Source organism: Triturus cristatus, chromosome 4_1, assembly GCF_964204655.1.
Source record: "Triturus cristatus chromosome 4_1, aTriCri1.1, whole genome shotgun sequence".
Taxonomy (NCBI): domain Eukaryota; kingdom Metazoa; phylum Chordata; class Amphibia; order Caudata; family Salamandridae; genus Triturus; species Triturus cristatus.
The window spans coordinates 93,440,301-93,462,275 of record NC_140585.1 but is presented as its reverse complement, the minus strand read 5'-3'; the positions used below and the strand labels follow the sequence as shown (position 1 = coordinate 93,462,275).

The 21,975-nt window shown below is 41.9% G+C and overlaps 1 protein-coding gene across 5 annotated transcripts in view; it reads right to left on the bottom strand.

Annotated features, from left to right (window-relative positions):
• Positions 1-1,349: 1,349 nt before the first annotated feature.
• Positions 1,350-21,975, bottom strand: part of LOC146839635 (uncharacterized) — a 533,093-nt gene continuing 512,467 nt past the window's right edge. For 2 of the 5 annotated variants that reach the window (XR_014980692.1, XR_014980693.1), the window contains 3 exons: positions 5,606-5,645; positions 2,569-2,658; positions 1,350-1,994 (listed from right to left, as the gene is read on the bottom strand). Coding sequence is in view for 2 of the 5 variants with exons in the window: in XM_085650364.1 (XP_085506490.1) it covers positions 5,607-5,645 (39 nt within the window). In the remaining 3 variants the exon portion in view is untranslated. Of the gene's footprint in view, positions 2,659-5,605; positions 5,646-21,975 lie in introns of all 5 variants that reach the window. The other 3 variants (XR_014980691.1, XM_085650363.1, XM_085650364.1) reach the window with 2 other exon arrangements.

Genomic DNA, 21,975 nt, shown 5'->3' with positions numbered 1-21,975 from the left:
TAATACATTTTAGCTAATTCTTATTAAACTCTCTACTTTTAAAGATTTGCAAACTTAATTCTTGTTATCGCACCAGTCCTGGGACGTCTACGTCACTAAGCAGCTCTTCCAATCCCTGCGCGATTCACACTAACGCACCAATCCTAGCGCGAACCCTTCTCTGAGTCACTATCCAATCAGTGCGCGAACCTCCTGACGTCAGCAGCCGCTGCAGTCTCTGTCTCCTGTCTCTGTCACTTGTCTACCCCTCCTTTACAAAAACTCTCAGTAGACTTCGCGTGTCAAAATTTCTACAAAATCTGTTAGTCACCACACTAAAACATTTCCATTGTCTGCTTCGCTAACCACAGAATAGTAAAAAGAGTCTATTTCTCAAGAGTCAACAATTTTACATACATCTCATAACTGTTTCCTCTAGGACGTATCCAAAAGAGTTCTACAATCAATAAATGTATATGCATTCACGCACATTCATACGAGAGAAAAAATAGTACATACACACAGAATCCTGCTTTTGAGAACAGCGCACAATCTGCCTCTGCACAGAATTATAACTCACAATAACCAAGCAGCTTACCTCTGCCCAGTTCTGCAAACAAGCTCAGAGAATACCTATTACTCCTCCCGCAATAAGCTTTAACGGCAATCCTTACGGATCCCTGGGACTTAAGACCAGAGTTTCACAGGAAACCTTCACTACGATACACACTCCTTATATACCAGAAATTTCTAATAGTAACATACAATGTCACTGATTCCGAACCCAGACAATGAATGAACGCGCAACTTCTATTGTCACACGTAATTCCTTACAATTCCGTCTTTCCCGAGAGCAGCATATACACCTTTCTCTGCTCTACTACGGAACTGCTTCCAGCTTCCAAGTTCCAGAAGCACTACATTTAACTCAACATTACGACTCCAACATTTAGTATTAGTACATATACCAAAACATCAAAATAAATCAATAATCAATAAGCTAGTTTACAAGCAATCTTATCTTATCTTATCAGATCAAGACAACCATCTAAAACCATCCTCTGCTACCAGAGAAAACTGATACAGATCAGGGCATTAAATATATGTCCACCACCACAGATAGAGTAATCTCTACAGTTACACGCACATACATTCATCATACACTAGGGCCCATTTCACTTACATATGCTCCGATACTCTATCAGCAGCAAACCTGTGGGAAGAAAACTCCTAAACACCCTGCATCTATATCTAGGCGATAGGACCAGTTTTAGTGGCTGTCCAACATAACATAAACAATCTATAAACAATAATCAATAATAGTTCAATAAACAACAAGGAAAGAAACAACCAACACCATGGTTTAAAGTTATATTGCTTTATCTAAAATTAGTCAGAATGAAATCAGAATAAATCATTTCTCATAGTTACCTATTCTAACTAGTGTCAGAACGGGTCAGGACCAGTCTCTTGAAAAGTCTTTTCAGGATAGAGTCCTCAGCATCGGTCATCTGCAACGCAAGTTCACGCAGCAAGGCGACGAAAAAGAGTGGGGAGAGCCCTCCCTAAGCTAACATTTTTATACTATAAAATACAATGAAAACCCACATGCATAAATTGTATCACCAAGTAGAACAAGGAGGATGGGATGTATCTTGACTACATCCTGAAATCTCCGCTCAAGAAAAGTCATAATTATAAAATCCTCGGAGAAAGAATCGAGTTTTGCAACTGTTCAAATTTGTTTCCTCCGACAAACCAGCCTTTGCACAGAGTTCTCTCTTAGGCTCATTGTTTCCCAAGGACGAACATTTCTTTTGGAGATCCTCCAAACTTGCTGATGTCCTCCCGGAAATTTCCTTATAAGGACTGCCGACAGTTTTTCTGTTAGCTGAGTTCCAGCAGGGGTCTCCCTTGATACACCAAAATTTTCTACACCTGAACCACAGCTCAGCCAGGCTTCAAATTATTCTCAGTTATTTTCATAAAGGCCTCCATAGGCCACAATAGACCATCTTTAATTAAAGAGACAAAAATAAAGATTACTACATCATAATGATTAGACAGTGTTAATCCCACTAATACCCTTATGTGTATGCATTTATCTAGCTTTGCGACATACAGAGCATTAATTCAGACAGCGTTTTGTGCTTAAAATAAACAGCACACAGCAACGTTTAAACATGAAAAACTTGCACGTTATTGTGAATACAAATACAGCACGAATAAGCTAACCCTTGTGTAACCTTCTCTTGTGTTAGAACAAACAGATTGGTTAATTCGACTCACTTGCACAAGACAAATAATTAGTTATTAATTATTAATTATTAATATGACGCATGGACATGCCAGAGCTTCAAAAAGCCCCAGAATTTTCTAACAGAAAACTCTGCTCCAGCACCCCAAACTTGGGCAGTTAATTCCATTTCAGATTTACTGTACTCTGACGACATTGTACTATTCAGCTGCCCTCTGATTGGTTTACAACATCTAATTTACATCACGCACAACTACTCGACCATCAACAAATCATATATAAATCTAGATAAAACAAAAGTGATGGGGATAAACCTGAAAAAGAATACACACAAACACCGCTGGCAACTGGGAAGGCTTCCACTGGAAACTATTGAAGAGTACAAGTACCTGGGTGTAATAATGCATAGTAAATGTACATTCCTGCAACAAAAGGAATACATAGTAAGAAGAGATAATGCAACGGCGGTTGCACAACATTTTTTTTAACTCCAAATATCCGTTCCAAGTCTCACTCCCTTGCTACAGGTGATCCAAGCGGTGCTCCTACCTACTAACACTAATGGGAGCAAGTGCCTACGAGGAAGAGACGCAGGGATCTTGGACCACACGGTAGCTAGGGCAATGAGAATAATATTCAAGCTACCCAAATATGACTCGCTGGCACAAATAAGACTAGAATTAACTTGCGGAGTCAAAAAATAGTGTGAAAGGGTGCTTTTGTTGAATGCTGGCACAAAATCAAGGGAGCCAAATCTGGGACCCTGAACGCACACCTCTGGAATGAGCTTAAGTCAAAAAACAGGCAGCGCGTCCATGACCAACCTCCGAGGCTCAATAGAGTGTCTGGGCCTACAAGATCTCTGGGAGATTGCTGGGTCCCACAAAAGCTTCAAAGAACTGGTAAATAAAATGTTAAACATGATGTCCCTAGTGGAAGATAAAGCTGTACTAAAGAAAAGGGCACACAGCTGGTTTGCGCTACAGAGCTACTCCAGAGGTTCTCCTCAACTATTCTTAGGTTCTGGCTTCACGAGAGCAACAAAGGAAAAAACCTTCATCTAGGGCTAGGCATACTTCCATCATTGCTTCATCTAGCCCCATGGAAATGTCCACAGACAATAATCCACTGTTGATTATGCGGAGAATCAAAAGAGGACATGCTACACCTATTATGCATATGCAGGAGATTAGACAAGGAACGAAGGGGCATATCAACAACAACCGGCGATAATTATCTCTAAGCGCACTTAGCGCTAGGATAATTATCGCCGGCTAGCGTGAATTTTTATCGCTGAGATAGCGTGCTATTAGCAACGCTTATCTCAATAGCGATAAAAATCCTCACGCTAACAGGCTAACGTGAGATTATCACTGGAAACCCAGCGATAATCTCACGTTACCTTGTTGATAGGGACAGGCAAACTTAGCCATGATATCCTCCTTCCATAGGATATCATGGCTAAGTCAGAAAAATACCAGACGTAAAAAAGCAGCGTTAACCGCGGTTAGCGCTGTTTTTTTTGTCTCTAACAGGGTTAGCGACATTCTTGACAATAGGAGAAATGTCGCTTAGCGACATTTCTCCTATTATTTTACTCTGGAACGCCCCCTTTGCATCTCATTAGAGATGCAAGGAGAAGCGTAGAGTAAAAGGGTGCTAACATGCAAATTTGCATGTTAGCACTCTGTTGTTGATAGGGCGCTAGTTTTATCTCTCCTTTTTTGGCTTTTAAAGCCAAAAAAGCAGAGATAAAGCCCTTGTTGATATGCCCCCAAGTATCATCATAATAAAACCTGCCCTAAAACAAATGGGGATAAGAACGTGTAGGTAGGCAGTGAAAGCATGTTTTGAAGGTGGGGATCTCCAGCTAGCCTGCTGTCTGGTCCAATTCATATGCAAAGCAGAAAAAATGCTCAACTCCAATTCTTAGCTGACCAAATGGGCCATCACACCAGGCGCTTAAGATTCAGCCACTGCTATGTTAACACCCAAAAGGACTTGCACCTGCTCGTTTTAGCTGCTGGGAGCCACACTCAAGATCCCATGGTGCCTGAACAGGCTACCGCGGAGGAAAAACGTGGAAATGGCAGGTTCTACATACTGTCTTCAACCCTTTTTTACAATAGCACTTCAGTTTTAAACCCTTCAATGTTAATAAATCTCTTTAATTAAGGTCAGAACGTCGCTCAGGCTAAATTGAACTGTAAGCGCAGGCACATAACTAAGGGTTTTAAATTCGGACAACTTTACCATTACCGTTTTCACTATGCTTAAGCAAAAGTATGGTTTTAGAATATGGAATAATTTAATATGATGTTTCATAGTTGCAATGGTCTTAAGTAATCACGCAAATAAAGATATCACTATTACTTCTAGTGAGCCTGCAGCACTGATTTTGTCACCCACTCTAGTAGCACTTTAAACATGTCTCAGTCCTGCCACTGCGGAGCCTGTGTGTGCAGTGTTAACCAGCCATTTGACCTGGCAAGTTAACCTGCTTGCCGGACCTAAACCTTCCTTATAATTACATATAGGTCAAGCCTTAGGGAGGCCCTGGACAGTCCATGTGGAGGGTGCCATGTATTTAAAAAGTAGGACATGTCCTGGTAGTGAAATACAATTACATTTGTTTTTCACTACTACGAGGCCTATCTCTCAAACAGGTTAACATTGGGGCTGACTTATTACATTCTAAAGTGCAGTTTCCAAATGGTAAAAGAAAGGAAAAACAAATTTAAAAACAAAAACACAAACAAACACAAAAGAGCAATGCAACGATCAGTTAGCACCATCTCAACCCAATAAAACACAACATAAAAAAACAAACCGAAATGCATAACTCAACTCAAAATACAGTAGCACATTGGTGGTGTGTTTTGCTGCTGTGTTGCTGTTATAGTGTTAATTGGGGTGGGATTAATCGGATTTTCTTGCATTGTAATACAGTTGGGTTATTGTAATGTAGTGTTGTTGTTTTACCTCCAATGCAGCCATATACCTAAAAATTGACACAGTCTTATCACACAATACTCTGGCCAAAACCCCACTTTAACAATTCACCGATAGAAACACTATGCTATTTATCACCTAGGTCATATAACTGAAGCATCCAAAATGTTTTTGAGTAATGCGCACAGGTTTAAGTTCCTTTCAAAGCATTCCATCTCCCAGCTAGAGACACTGTAGCGCATGGACTAGGTGTGCCGCTCCTACCAGCATGAAGCACTTTAGGAAAAGCTTTTACATCTGCTGTATATGAGGCCAAAGCAGCCCTTGTACCACTAAAACGCCTTCCTGGTAGAGTTCAGTAGGAACATCATCTCCTGTGGTTTGGGTTATTGTATTCCTTTCTAGTATTATACTCACCTTACAAACTTTCACTGGAAATAACTGCGATGTCCACATACTGAAAGAGACAACAATACTGATTTAGACCAATACCTTATCAATGGTAGAGTAAACATACTAATACAGTAAAATATACCACAGACAATGCACTTACTTTGTAGCTGAACAGAACAGTGTTGACAAAAAAGGAGATGCTATATAACTCCCTTAACATTGACACCACTCCGTGAAAAGAAGAGAGGGTGGGGTTAATATTTCAGTACAGGTCATCTGAGTATCACTCACCATGGTTTTCATTCCTTTTAACAAGGTGGATCCCCATAAGATTAGCATCTCCATTACCAATTCATTATCTATCTTGTCATAGCCCTGACATCATGAGGGTGAGCGATATCCTGAAAACAGACAACTTTGCTAGACTATTAAAGTTGCCAAACGTTTTAAGTCCCTCCTAGTGCCATGAAGAAAAGTGGACCTGGTTTCAAGTTGGATCCCAATGGTGAGCAAAGTGAGCTAAAAGTCTATACCACTTGCAAGGATTATTAAACGGTGACCAAATAACACATTGATTGTGTTTGTGTGGTACTTCTTGAGGAACTTTGGTGTTACCTTAGAATGATCCTGTCCCAGAAATTTGGGGAACTGTCTATACACATAGGAAGATATGATGACTTCTCCAGTTATGCCTGGCACTAACCTTGATGAGTGACAGTGCATGCATCTGCCCGATTGGTCAGGGAGTACCTGAGTGTTCTGAAGAAGATAATTTGAGAGGGGGATTTTGCAGGTGGAATGCCATCATTGTACTACTGCGGGACCTCCGTCCTGCACCCTTAGAATGGGGGACTGTAGTAAGGAAATCTCATCTGGGAATGCCCAATCTTTCTCAGATGTCTCTTAGAGGAAGGAATGAACCCTAAAAGACCAAAGAACTTGAACCCCAGAGACCTAAGTGGTGGATGGTCTATCAGCAGGCTAGGTCTCAGACAACTGGAGGTAGATTACTCCAGGCGACCTGTGTCCAAAGACCATCTTCAAAAGCTGCTGAGAACAAAAAGGGGTTCGGAAAGGGATCTCAAACCCAAATAATTATAGGTGGCAATATGTGTGTGACACTCTGTTGTCTGTCATCACTTGTAAGGGATACCAGCCTCAGTGGATGAGACACTAAGTTGGAGCAGTGCTCCATTGTTCAGGATATGGGCATGCATGTCTTGTCTGCCAACTAAGTCGTGTCCATAAGAATAACTTCCAGGGATTCAAGGTATGCCAGACTTTTTTGTGTTAGCTCCTCATGGGATGAAGGCAGATCAGTCCCTCATTCCTGCTCACATTATTCACTACAACCTCATTGCTTATTGTCATCAGGGAAAGTTGGGCATCTCTGTCCAACAACATCAACACCTTTCGTATGCCAATGCCATTCAACTAATACTCTCAATCTCCAACTGTCTCAAGCTCAACACCAACAAGATAGAAGTAGTGACCTTCGGGAAGAACACATCACCATGGGACTCCACCATGTGGCTGGCCGGCATTGGATCCACCAGCCACCACCACGACCTGTGCCAGGAACCTCAAGATCATAATAGACAGCAGACTGAACATGACCTCTCAAGTTACTGTTGTCACAGTATTCTCCTACCACACCCTGAAGATGCAGAAGAAAATCTTGCCCTCTATGCCAGAATAAGTGAGGCAATTCACGAGATGACTTTAAACCACTTAAAAAGCTGCAGCCAGACTCACGCTCAACCTCCTAAGTAGAAGGCACATCACAACAGATGTCGGACAGCTCTGCTGGCATGGCTCCCAAAACACAAACGCACAAAGGTCATACTCCTCACTCACAACTTCAAGGCACAACACAACCTACCACAGCAGTGACATCTCCTTCCACCATCCCCAAAAACAACTCTGATTTGCTGGACTCTGACTTGCACACATAAGATTACTAAATTGCTTTTGGGTCGGAGGCAGAGGTTCCTCAAACTCAAAGTTAATAACATAGACATCAAAGTATCTTACGAACAAGGAGTGTCAGATGGCTACAAGTGTTCAAGTGAGGCCTGAAATGTGTTCTCACCCAAAGTATATGCTGTCTTTTTTGTGATCAGGCTATCCAGATAATCATGGTTCTCTGTGTATTTTTGGATTGGGATTCCCTGTAACTAATGGCACAAATGTCAAGCACACTTCTTTTCCACTTGCATGTGTATAAAGACCAGTGTATGGCTACAAAAAAAATGAATTATGGATATTTTCTTGCAGTATTGCACATGTGGGGTTCCTGGTCCTGAAAAACTGTAAAATATGAAATACTGTTGGAAGGGCTGGGTGTCTCCAAAGAAAATGACTAGGCATAAAGGAAGATTAACTGTAGGAAAACCAGACAGACAGAAAAATATAAGAAAGAGGCCATAAAGAAAAGAGCAAAACTATTAGAAAATGAGAGTAAGTAGAGGGAGGAAAATAGTAGCTGCAGAAGAGGGACTGGGATAGGGAGGAAGGCTGTGAGGGAGCAGATCACATTAGGCATCCTCAATTTAAACAGATATGGTTCTAATATGAAAAGCATGCGTATGTGCACAGAAATCATTTTAGGGAAAAACCTTTCTGGAATATCTAAATGGGTAGAATCTCTGATCAATAAAGTGCCATGGAACCTACAAACATCAAATAAGTGATTAGTACTGAGTGTTTGAGTAAGAATCAGAGACCAAAGCGGGGTTAATTGGAAGGTAGTTCTTTCTAGAGAACCATTTAGAGTAACAGAAACTGAAATGTTGGAAGTGCTTGCAAAGTTGGTGGCAGGGGAGACGAGCACATGTTTTTCCACCCACTAAAGTGAACATCCAGAATATATCAGCACCTAGCAAAGTTGTATTAGAAATAGAGGAATTGAACCTGTGGCAATACCTATGTCATCATACATGCGTGCTGTCACTGTGGGATGAACATGTATTTCGTACTGTATCTAGTATAGTGTTGGACCTGGCCCTCTCTGCAGGGTAACACCCAAACATTTTGCCTTTACCCTTCACTTTTTTGCTGAATTTAGTTTTGGTTTCCTTCGGACTCTGTGCACTTTACCATTGCTAACTAGTGCTAAAGTACTTGTGCTCATTCCCCTGAACATGGTTTTATTGACGTATACCTGAGTGGCATATTTAATTTACTTGTGAGTTTACTGTAGAGAGGTATGCTATATTCCCTGGACCTGTAAATTAGATGCTACCAGTCGGCCTGCAGCACTGATTGTGCCACCCACTCAAGTAGTACCTTAAAACATATCCCAGGCCTGCCATTGCACCCTAAATGGCAATATAACCACCTTCCAAAGTCTTAAACTACCCTTATATTTCACCCCTAAGGTAGACCCTAGTTAGCCCATGGGCATTTTCCTACCCCGTAGCCAGTTTGTGCCTGCAGCCTGTATCAGGTCCCATGACTGGGTGTAACTGACAGATAGACTTTGTGAATTCCACCTACACAGTCATACAATAGAGGAATTAGATGAGCTTGAATGGGCCATCTGCTGATAGGATGGGGGACAGAGCTGAGCACAGCCTCACTTACAACTGAATAGGCTTTGCACTGCATTAACACAAAGGGCCTATCACCCCACATTGTCAATGCAGCCAGCTTAGAGTCAGGAAATGCCAAGCACCTCAAAAAAACTTTCTAGAAGCTTCTTTGACCTTCCTGAGTAAGGGCAGCAGGTAGACAACAAAGGCCCTCATACCCACTCTTCAGTTCACTTCTGGACAAGCTGAACGGACACTCAGAGGACTACCTGCTGCTGTGATCTGTTGTGCACTCTGCAAGACTCCCTTGCTGTACCTGGAAACAGGGCTTTGCTGCCTGGAGCCTGCATTGAACATTCAGAGGCCAGCCCTGCTACTTGAGCCCTGATTTTTCATTTACACCCAGGACTACCATAGTGAATCCAAACGCTAGTTTCCTGTCCTCTTGTTCAGAGCCACACGGACACAAGAGGCTACCATCATCTTCAACCCACACCTGGGCCCAGCCTGTGTAAGTCCCTGAACCCCGATTGGTGTCCCACCAGTCCTGGGCCCTAGGTTGTGGTGCTAAATGTGGCCAGATAGGCAAAATCCAAAACTTGGGACCCAGTAATATTTGCCTAAAGACTGCTCTGAGAACCAGGAGGAGACCGGGACAAACCTGCGTGTGTGACTGTTGTTCCATCAATGGTCAACATGAAATTGTGGCTGCTCTGAAGCAGCAAACCCTGTTCAGCGGTTGCCTCATCATTTTGGAGAGTTTTTACTATAAAAATAACTAAGTCTGAACGTGGAAATCTTCACTGCAGCTTTGACCCAAGGCTCCCTGATGATGACGCTCCTTACTCCGACACCACATGCAGCCTTGCACCACTAAACCTTACCTTCTGAGAAATTCCAAAGGTTAGTGCTGAGAGGGCCCAATTAACTTTTTGACTCTGACCTTCGCTTCATCGCATTAAGCCATATTTTTCAACTTTTACCTGGTCTCACGCAACTAGATGTCCACAGTGGGCACTTTGATCTTATCGCCGCTAGTTTACACTGAAAACTTCAAAGAATTCATACCTCCGGGTCAACTGATTACATTTTTGTCATTTTGGTGTAAAATAATTTATCAAAATATACTCTATTTGGGATTTTACAATGTGTTGTATTTTCACTTTATTATTGTGTGTGTGCTGCATAAATACTTTACACATTGTTTCTAAGTTAAGCCTGACTGCTTTTTGTGCCAAGCTACCCATGGTAAAGCCATAGGTAGCTTGGTAAATGCAATTTAGTTACATTTTGTGGTTAACCCTGCAAGGGATTTTGGTTGTTGCTTGGCCTGGGTTCTCACAGATAGGAGGACCAAAATAAGTCATGGCATAAGCTACAAGGAACAGTAAAATCAAATGGGAAACACAGAATGTGCATGAGGTGCTGGAAAAAAAACTGTGGAAAATGATTGTAATTCTATTGTGATTGTATTTGTATAATGCTTCATACCTCTGAAACAACTGTTTGATGCTTAGAATGCTGTACAATTAGAAAGTGTTTGGCTGGAAGGATGTTGCTCCTGCAGTGTGGCCTATAATGTTTTGGTGTTGTGCATTACTGACCAGAGTTAAGGGCTTATGCGGTTTTGGCATGACATGTTTAAAGTGTGGTGTCAGGAAAAGAGTCAGCAATCCAAAGTTGGTATGTTACATTATTTCATCTGCTGTTGACGTAGAGCTCCTAAGGTTCAACTCATCTGATACAATATTAGGTAGGCCCCGTAGCCATTTTAGATAATGGATGTCACCATTTTAGACAATGGAGGTCACCATCTCTCTCAATATGTGAATAATCATTGTCATGTCTGCCATTAGAAGCAGAGTTCATCTGACAGTATCCTTCTAAAAACTGCAAAAGTGTCAGGTTGTTTGACTGATGACACATATACAACACCAGGTGCAATATTAGTCTGGAAAAGTGTCTACTTATCACCAAGTCAAGGTCAAATAAGAACAAATATCGAAATGTAGTCAAAATAGTGAAGTCTGAATCAACATCCAGATATGTATATATTGCGAGCTGTTGGTTAAGAAAGCTATTGAGCTAAAAAAAGTACATTCACCACAGCCCACAGTGACACCACAGGTGCATTCTGGGAGCAGCAGTTTAACATCATGTCACGCGACCACTGGGAGCAATGATATGCGATTTTACCCATTGTGATTTGCCTCACCTGTGATCAAGGCCACACCCAACAGCCGAAACGCGCCACAGTTGATATTCTGCCTCCGCTTCTCTTTTTCTTTTGTGGAAGTGCTACATGACGGGACTCCCCATGCCCGTTGCGGCAAAGCCCCCCTGCAGGGTTGGGGGGGTTATCTTTAGTTGGAGAAATTTTGCTCGATTTATTTAGGGAACATGTCCTGCACACTGTTTTGCTACAAAAATGGACTATCCCTGACATTTTGCATCACAGTGTGAAAGGGAGTATAGGAGGAGTAACGTCTCCTCTTGCTGACTTGGAACTCACTTGTGGTGGAGGTGCGAGGCCAGCAATATATCTTTTTGGCAGCATGTTGAGAGGCATCTAACACTACTAGGGCAACCACTATATTTAGCACGTGTGACAGCCTGAATAAGCATGCACCCGAACAGGAGTGTGGGACAAGACACCATGAAGCAGGATTCTAACAACATCACATTCCTTAATATCCTGATATGTATATATATTGCGAGGTGTTGGTTAAGAAAGTTATTGAGCTAAAAAAGTACATCCCCCACAGCCCGCACTGACATCACAGGTGCATTCTGGGAGCAGTAGTTTAACATCATGTCACGTGACCACTGGGACCAATGATATGCAATCTTACCCATTGTGATTTGCCTCACCTGTGATCAAGGCCACACCCAATGGCCGAAATACCTCAGGGCTGATATGTGTGTGTGTGCGTGTATATATATATATATATATATATATATATATATATATATATATATATATATATATATATATATATATATATGTATTTATAAACATTTCAATCGTACAAAACCATAGAAATTCCGGTGTTATAGTTAGTTCAGCTAACTATAACTCGCGCCCCCGCAATGCACTGCTGATGACGTCACATTGTATCATTAATGACATGGTCAGTGACATCACTGATGACATCTCAAATGACATCACTGTTGACATCATCCAGTGAATGTGTGTTTTTGTAAACTTTAAATATATTTTATATATGTTAATGCCAAGGTGTATTGAAGAATGAGTTGGTGTATAAGTGTCTGGGTGGAGGATTTAATAGGTGTGTGACTGACTGTATAAGTTAGTGATTAAATGTCTCTTACTGAATGCATGGGTTAGTGACTAAACTGTGTGAATGTCTGTATCAGTCTCTCAGTTGTTGTATAAGCTGCTGTATGGGTTGATGACTAGGTACATGACTGTTTATATGGCTTACGTATTGGTAGCATAAGTATTAGTATGGGTGGCTCAGTGTTTGTGTGTGTAGGTGGGTGGGCGATGTAGAACTTTCTGCCAACATGTGTGAGTGGCTAATTTACTAGGTATATGGGTTCATTAGTGCATGTGGAAATAGCTGTTTCAGTGAGTGTGTGTGTATTTCACTGTGTTGGAGAGTGAATGTAATGTATGTGTGAACAACTACATATGTAAAAGGCAGTATATGTGAGTTGTGGAGTATATAAATGACTCTCTGTAATAGTGAGTAATTGTGAGAGTGACTGTATAAATGAGTGTGTGTTTGTGTCAGTGATTGTATAGAGAGTCAGTATATGTTACTATTTGTATGAATAGGTTAGATACTGAATGCATAACTGTATAGGTGAGCAAACGGCAGTGTTATAGATTCTTTAAATGACTAGCTACGTGTGTCAATAACTCTATGAATGAGTGACGGTGTATGAGTGTTTGTACAGGTGTATGAGTACATATAATAGTGCTATATTGATGAGTGACTGCATGTGTGAGTTACTGTATGGATGACTGAATGAATGTGTGTGTATAACTAGGAAGTAGTCAGTGGGTATATAGTAACTGCTATTGATTTGTCTATGGTTTAGAAAATGGTAGTCAGTATTTTAGAGTGGGTGTATCAAAGGTTATATTAGAGTGTGAAGAGGTGCATTAAATGATCACGTGGATGATGGCATCAGTGATGTCATTTGAGATGTCATCAGCGATGTAATCAGTGATGTCACTGACCATGTCATGAGTGATATAATATGTGACGTCATCAGCAGTGCATTGCGGGGGTGCGAGTTATATTTAGCTCTACTAACTAAAACAACCGAATTTCTATGATTTTGTATGCGTGAAATGTGCAACTAACTATAATGTCCCTGAAACCTATGTTTTTTTCAGTGAATTTCAAAGGTTTTTTAAATGCTAGTTTGTAACTATAACGTCCCTGAAACCTATGTTTTTTTCAGTGAATTTCAAAGGTTTTTAAAATGCTAATTTCTATTTAGAATGTTCATTAAACCTATGGTTTTTTCAGTGAGTTTAAATTATCATTCCATTTTCAACCTGGTGAAAACAGGCGATATCGCCAGTTTTCCAGCAATAGCTTCCGCAAAAAAAAATTGCCACAAATGAGAGCAACAACTAACGCAAATAATTTGCAGAGTAGGAGTTCCTGTACAAAAATAACATGAAAACACCACTTCCCGATATTTTCAACGAGTAGCCAGATCTGCGGTGCGATCCAAAAACACGCGATAAGCTGGGTTAGCAGTAGGAATGTACCATCTGCTTTTTACTGGTGTAAAGTAGGACGACTACCTACAGTGTGAAATAGAGCCCAGCCAAGAATCACATCTGAAGACCAACACATGTCATAGAGCTACTGATCATGCACCTCTGACACCCAAGAAGGCCACAAAACCCACTGCCACCACCCTCAGGACTTCCCCCCGGACCACCCCCCCTACTACCAACGAGGCAGCGCACAACAGGGCAGTGGACCTTCCAAAAACGGCATGGCCCCTCAGCCACACAATAGTTGAATGTTGCGAGATGTGGCAACCAAACATGTGTGAAGGACGCAGGACACCCATCAATAATAATGCCCACAATACCAAGTGTAGCAGTGATGTGCTGAACAGACCTCACTATGCAGAAAACATACCTCTCTATGTGTACATATACTGCTGGTGCTTGTAGTGTTGTGGACAGTGGACTTAACCATGTTACCTCAGACAGTGGGGAAGATCTTGGTCATGTACCTGTATCGTCGTCCACTGTAAGCGGAAGTGCAGTGGGCTGGTCAACATACACCACTCCACGTAGAAGTGTGAATAAATAGGCCAGGACTCTGGGCGTGGTTCACTTGTGTAAAAGCCAACGCGTGTGCCAGAGCAGTGGCCCTTAACCTGCCACGTAGTTGCTGCCATATCCGCCGGCCTCCTCGACACATGTCCCCTGCGAACGCAGCGGCACAGCACCGCAGACTTATGTCTGTACAGACTACTGCCTGTGACGATTGCAGATGACGCAGTCCAGTAGGCAAGACACATTCCGCCCGGACAACGCATCATCACAGGCTGTGTACACGCTGAGCACCAGAGGTACCACTAACTCAGTGCACCACAACTCACCACCACGTGGACTTACTGAGGCAGAATTCATTAGACAAAAGACATTGCTACCAGTGCGGCCCGCCCAGACCACGCATCATCGCAGGGTGCGCACACGCTGAGCGCTTCAGGTGCCACTAACTCACTGCACCACAAGTCATCACCACGTAGCCTTACTAAGGCAGAATTCATTAGACAAAAGACATTGCTACCAGTGCGGCCCGCCCGGACAACGCATCATCACAGCGTGCGCACACGCTGAGTGCTTCAGGTGCCACTAACTCACTGCACCACATGTCATCACTACATAGCCCTACTAAGGCAGAATTCATTAGACAAAAGACATTGCTACCATTGCGGCCCGCCCGGACCACGCATCATCGCAGGGTGCGCACACGCTGAGTGCTTCAGGTGCCACTAACTCAGTGCACCACAAGTCACTGCCACGTGGCCTTACTGAGGCAGAATTCATTAGACAAAAGACATTGCTACCAGTGCAGCCCGCCCGGACCACGCATCATTGCAGGGTGCGCACACGCTGAGTGCTTCAGGTGCCACTAACTCACTGCACCAAAAGTCATCGCCACGTAACCTTATTAAGGCAGAATTAATTAGACAAAAGACATTGCTACCAGTGCAGCCAGCCTGGACCACGCATCACTGCAGGGTGTGTACACGCTGAATGCTTCTGATGCCACTAACACAGTGCACCACAAGTCACTGCCACGTGGCCTTACTGAGGCAGAATTCATTAGACAAAAGACATTTCTCCCAGTGCAGCCCGCTCGGACGACGCATCATTGCAGGGTGCGCACACGCTGGTTGCTTCAGGTACCACTAACTCAGTGCACCACTTATCATCGCTGGCTGTACACACGCTGAATTGCCACTAACTGTACAGCTCTACTGAACGCCACGTGGCTGTGGGCCCTTGCTGACCGCTGCCTCTGGCCTACACTGCGGCAGCAAAGCTCACAATTAAAATTGAGTGTTTATTCAATAATTACAGAGTCCAGTAGGCAACTAAATACAACGTCTTCGAAACTTAAATAATATCCTTTCAGTATCCTTGCTTCAAGAACTTTTTTTATATCAATTATAGCTTTAGTACAATCACGAAATTCATCTTCCAAGTCCAAAGGAACACTGAATCGCAGTCTACACTACGGCCAGTAGAGCTCACAGTTCGAATTCAGTCTTGATTCATGAATTTCAGAGTCCTTGTCTCATGAGCGAACCAAAGCTCAATTCTAATACACCCTTGTTAAAAAGAGACCAAAGATGCCTAGAAAAAGTGCAAGTGCATAAAGACTAATTTATGATCAGTGAGATAGTGCAAACTTATCCATACATGACAGATATTAAAATCATATCTAATCCTGGATAAATAATTAAAAAAGAAAAATGAAAGGCGTTAAGGCCGATGCTTATACATTTTCTGAAAATTATTTTAAAGTGCAAGTGCAATTAATTCATAGATTTCATTTCAGTTTGAATACTCAATAAATGGATAAATCTTTTAAAGAGAACCTCATATATAAAGCACTCTGACCGGTGAATTGACCTCCGTGATCCATCCGGGTCACACACAATCATTATATTGAAAAATTCAGTAACAGTTCACTCTGTAATTTTGTATTGATCATACTTAAAACATTAAATACTTAATTTGAAATCAAAGAGAATGTTAAAAACAGCCTAAGAAAACAAATCCCTAAAACCAGCAGGAGTACTTGCAGTCACCTAGACCAAAAACCAAGGGGCATATTACCAAGGGCCATATCGCCGCTTTTCCGGCACTTTTTGCCGATAAAGCGGCAATATTATCATCGCCCTATTAGCAAGCCTGCGCTAACATGCGTTAGCGCAAGCTTTCAGGCGTTAGCTTCTGCTTTTTCTATCGCCTTGCATGTCAGCGATATTTATCGCTAACGACATGCAAGGTAGGCGTTCCTAACCAGAATTACATGTTAAAAGTCGCTAAGACTACATTGCTGTATTATCAAAGTTGTGCCGCGATAAAAAAAGTCGTGTTATGTCCCACAGATCGCAGAATTTTAACAGGTAATAAAAACCTTACTAACAGTGGTGCTACATGGAGGTACATAAGGGAGACTAGCCCTGATCTCCATCTGTGAATCCACAGGGACTAAAAACGTACCGGTTATGCTGCATTATTAGTCCCTTAGCATGTAGGTGCATGTAAGCCAGCTACGGCGTATTTCTGCTAAGGTGCCGTTGTGTTGTGTTGTAAGGGGGTACATTGCACTACGAGAAACATGACACCCTATCACATCACAGGGGCTCACAATGTCATTCTCCCAGTGTCCCCGGTGTTCCCTCTGAATAGTGGCCAAGTTAACTGTGGGATTTGCAGACACTCCATGGGTCAGATTGCCGTTAGCTGAAATGATATCGCCGCAAACGCGCTTTTCCCAAGCTATCGCAGTAATGTGTACCGCATGTTCACGGGAGTTATTGCGTTCTTTGCCGGCCACTATCGCATGTTACCGAAGTGTTGATAATACGTTGATAACAATGCGATAAGTTTCCGGGAAAGTATGCGATACAAAAAATGACGATACCTTGAGCAGGCGATCTTTATCGCCATTACTAGATAATATGCCCCCAAGTTTTAAAATCACGGTAAAAACGAGACCCAAACCAGTCCTCAAGACTTGCCTTAAAAAACTGTTTGCCAACAAACCCATCATACATAAAAGAATGCAGAGTATGTAGATCTCATACACCAGACAGATGGAATAGGGTCCCTACCTTATTTACAGAAAATTATGGAGGTCCTCCCCCTTATTTAAACCTTTGGGAATCCTGATATTGAGTAGTACAATATATTTCGATTCCAATTGTCTTAGTTGTTTCTCCCTGTTCCCTCCTCTAAGGTTCTTGGGCACTGACTCAATAACAAAATAGCTCAAATCATTCAACTTATTATCATGTACTAGTTTGAAATGACGAGCTACTAGATAACTCTGGTCCGAATTCACTATCACCCGTAAATGCTGCAGGATGAGGTTGAATACCTGTAACTTGGTACTACCAATATATTTTAGTTTGCAAGTGCATTCAAGTACGTATACCGCAGAATCCGTGCAACAAGTGAACAACCCTTTGATTTTGGTGGGACCTGGGTCAAATGCGCTCCAATATTCTGTTGCGTTGATGCCAAACTTACAGGCTCGGCATGAAATGCATTTATGGAAGCCTGTTTTTTTAGGTAGCCAATTAGTAGAGGTTACCACCTCCGTACTCGATTTAACCAGGGCATCCCTCATCGAGGGTGCCCGTCTGAAGGTGATAAGAGGGTGGTCTGGTAAGAACTGAGATAAAGTTATGTCTGTTTTAAGTATGGGTCAATGATTGTTAATAATGCCCCTAACTTTTTTCTCCTCACTACTAAATGTAGTTATCACTCTTATCTGATCATCCCATGAGTGGGGATCATTATTCACTCCACCAATCTCTTTGTTTCTCTCCTTAGAGGTGGTACCCAAACATTGCTCTCTTGTATGGCTATTGGTCCTTGTTTTTGCCATTTCTAACATTTGTTGACAATATCCACGGGCAATAAATCTATTCTGTGTTTGGGTTTGGCATTCAGCAAGATCTTTATCGGAGCTTCAGATTCTCCGCATTCTTAAAAATTCCCCATACAGAATACTTTTGATCAGATGACCTGGGTGGGAACTTCTCGCATGCAATACTGCAATGCCTGCGGTTGTCTTTCTGTGTAGTCTGGTCTGTAATATGTTGTTGTCTATATAAATCTCTACATCAAGAAATTAGACACAATGTTTACTGATATCTGCACTAAATTGTAAATTCAGATCGTTGTCATTAATGATTCTCACAAATTCATTAGCAGATTCCAGAGACCCTTTCCAAATCATGCACACGTCATCAATGAAACGCCAGAATTCCACCAAATGGGAGTCAAACAATTCTCCATAGGTGCCCCTGAGGACATGTTCCTCCCACCACCCCACATGCAAGCATGCGTAGATGGGGGAGAAACATGCCCCATCACGAAACACCGAAGTTGTTGAAAGACTTCCCTGTTAAACATAAAATAGTTGTTCTTTAAACACAATTCTATCATTCTCAGAATCATTTCATTGTGTTGGGCGGTAATTGATATTGCGTTTTACTAAAAAGTATTTTACTGCTTTAAGTCCATCCGCATGATGGATGCTGGTGTAAAGGGTACAAATATCCATTACAATGAGTACATATTCATCTTCCCATTTGATGGTATTCAATTTAGACAAGAAGTGTCCTGTGTCTTTAACAAAAGATGGAAGGTCTTCCACGAATTCATGGAGAAAATGGTCCACATACTTTGATAGAGGTTCAAGGAGGCTTCGCTGAGCTGAAATTATTGAACGACCTGGTATAGGCATTACTTTTTTGTGTATTTTCGGGATGAAATATAAAGTTGGAGTAACAGGAAAATCCTTTTTTTTAAATTGTATTCATGTTTACTCAACAAACCATCCCTTTTCCACTGTCCCACTTCGTTTATCACTGTCTCCTTTATGCATCTGATTTAATTAAATGTGCCTCTTCTATAACAAGTATTGTCACTTAGGTGCCAGTCTGCTTCCTTCATGTATAAAGTTCGTGGCCAGATTACGATGTTTCCACCTTTGTCCGCTTTGTTAATGATCAAGTTAGAAATATTCATTAGTTTCCGCATGAGGTTTGAATACTGTATTTCCATGTATTTATATCTCTTGCGTTTGCGTAGTGTATTATAACTGAAAGCTTTAAGATCGTTGATCACAACATCATTAAAAGCGTCTATTGCATCTTTCGGCATCAGCGGAATAAATGTTGAAGGTGGTCGAAAAGGACTGCTACAGGGAAGATTACTTTTGATACTCATTGCCAATAAATCCTCTTGAGTAGACCCTACAGGTTTATCATCAGCATTAATGAGCGCGTGCACTGTTCGTAGTATGTTGGTATCGGAGACTTGAAAGTTGCTATTGGGTCGATTAGTACTGGTAATATTGGTTGCCTGTTCTTGTGCTTTATTCAACTTGAAATATTTTTTCAATTTGAGCTTCCGAATAAACTTAAAAACGTCTATGCGGGATTGAACATAATTGAAGGAATTGCGTATGCAAAAAGATAATCCCAAAGATAGCAATTGTGACTCTGCTTTCCTGAGCACTTTGTCTGACAGATTTACCACTGTGTTGTCAGGAGCAGGTGGTTGTATAGATGTATTTACCATTTTTTCCCTCTGCCCCTCTTGGTGTATCCTCGTGCGCCTGCATTTTCTCCTTTGTTGCCTGCGCCTGTTGTTTCTCCTGCATTTTTCTTCAATTGTTGTGGTCGTGGCCGTAAAGTTTGACGGCGGTCTTCTATTAAAAAACCTAATTCTTCCGATGGTGTATCCTTTGTGGTAATCTGAGTTTGCATTGTACTGGACCCACTGTCATCTGAGTCAGTACTGCTCGCGGCTGAACTTAAATCCACATCTGACACCACAACATTCGATGTACTATGTGCGGGAGCTTCAGGATTATTGGACACTAGTGCCTGTCTTTTAACTGTATCAAATTTACGTGCAAACGTGAAAATTCTGCCCGTCTCATAATCACGTTTGTCACTGGCAAATTTGAATATTTTGCGTGACTTTATTGTTTCCTCATGTTTAGCCAAACGTCCATCAATTTCTTCTCTGCTTTTCTTAATAAAGTCCTTGAGTTCATGGTGTTCTAATTCATGATTAATCTTTTCAATTTCTTTTAGTATCTCATTCCGGTGAATCTCTGCATATTTTATTAATATGGAGACCATATTCATTGAGGCCTCTAAGTTGTTTGTTGCCCACTCTTTAAGCATTAGGGGATTGGGATTCTCAAAAGATGGAGCTCTGAGAACCCCCAATCCCCGCGGCACTCTACCCACTTCTCTGTATTGCTCCAGTGAACGTTTTTCCCACCACTTGGTGATCTCAGTACGCAGAAGTTTCTCCAATTTCTTCATTGTAGTTTTAATGTCATTAGTGATAGTAGTTTCTATGCTTTTAGATTGAGTCGCTTCATCCAAATTGGGTATAATCAAACATAAAGCATCGGCCACTGCATCTCGGTTCCGAAGCGTTTCAGCTGACGTCGACATTTTGACTGACAAAATCAGTTACTGCACATAAGCACACCTTACTATCATGAAGCGTGTACCGTCTCTGAAGTTAAAGCACAATCCTTTCACCCGCAACAGTCTGTCCTACTTGTAAGCGTGCCACAGCTTACCCTAAAGTACCTCGGTTATCCCGCTTGGGTCCTCTGACTCCATTGAATCCCAAAGGCTCCCTTGTGTTCAACAATTTAATGAGGAAAAAATGTGTCATGTGGAAATGCAAATGCAGTTCATGGCATCTCTTGCTCAATGCCGCCACTTAAATTCCTGGCGGCAGCGGACCAGCAATGTAATTGCAGTGGTGCCATCCGTGACCGGGGCAGGTCACTTAGATTCCAAAAACAAGGTTACCCCTGGGGTGGAGGCACACTCAGGATCGCACAGGTCCAGCAAACACAACCCTTCAAATATGCTGCCGAAGCGTTTCGGGCAAACCGTCCTTCTTCATGGGCAGCCTCCGATTCAAAATTGATGACATGCAGATGACCAGCGTTTTCCCTCTTTTATTGTCATGACTCTAAAATAGATAATTACAAAGCATTATGGGGCTGGTAGTTCTATATTCAATCAACCCCAAATGGGGTGCCGTCATGAATCACCATTCGTAGAATTTAAAAACTATTTAATGGGGAAAAAATCGCACAGGTCCAGCAAACACAACCCCTCAAATCTGCTGCTGATGCGTTTCGGGCAAACCGCCCTTCTTCATGGGCAGCCTCCGATTCACAATTGGTGACGTGCAGATGACCTTGTTTTTGGAATCTAAGTGACCTGCCCCGGTCACGGATGGCACTACTGCAATAACATTGCGGGTCCGCTGCCGCCAGGCATTCAAGGGGCGGCGTTGAGCAGGAGATGCCTTGAACTGCATTTTCATTTCCGCATGACACATTGTTTCCCCATTAAATTGTTTTTAAATTCTACGAATGGCGATTGATGATGACCCGAAACGCGTCGGCAGCAGATTTGAGGGGTTGTGTTCCCTGGACCTGTGCAATCCCCAGTGTGCCTCCACATCAGGGGTAACCTTGTCTTTGGAATATATATATATATATATATATATATATATATATATATTATATATATATATATATATATATATATATATAT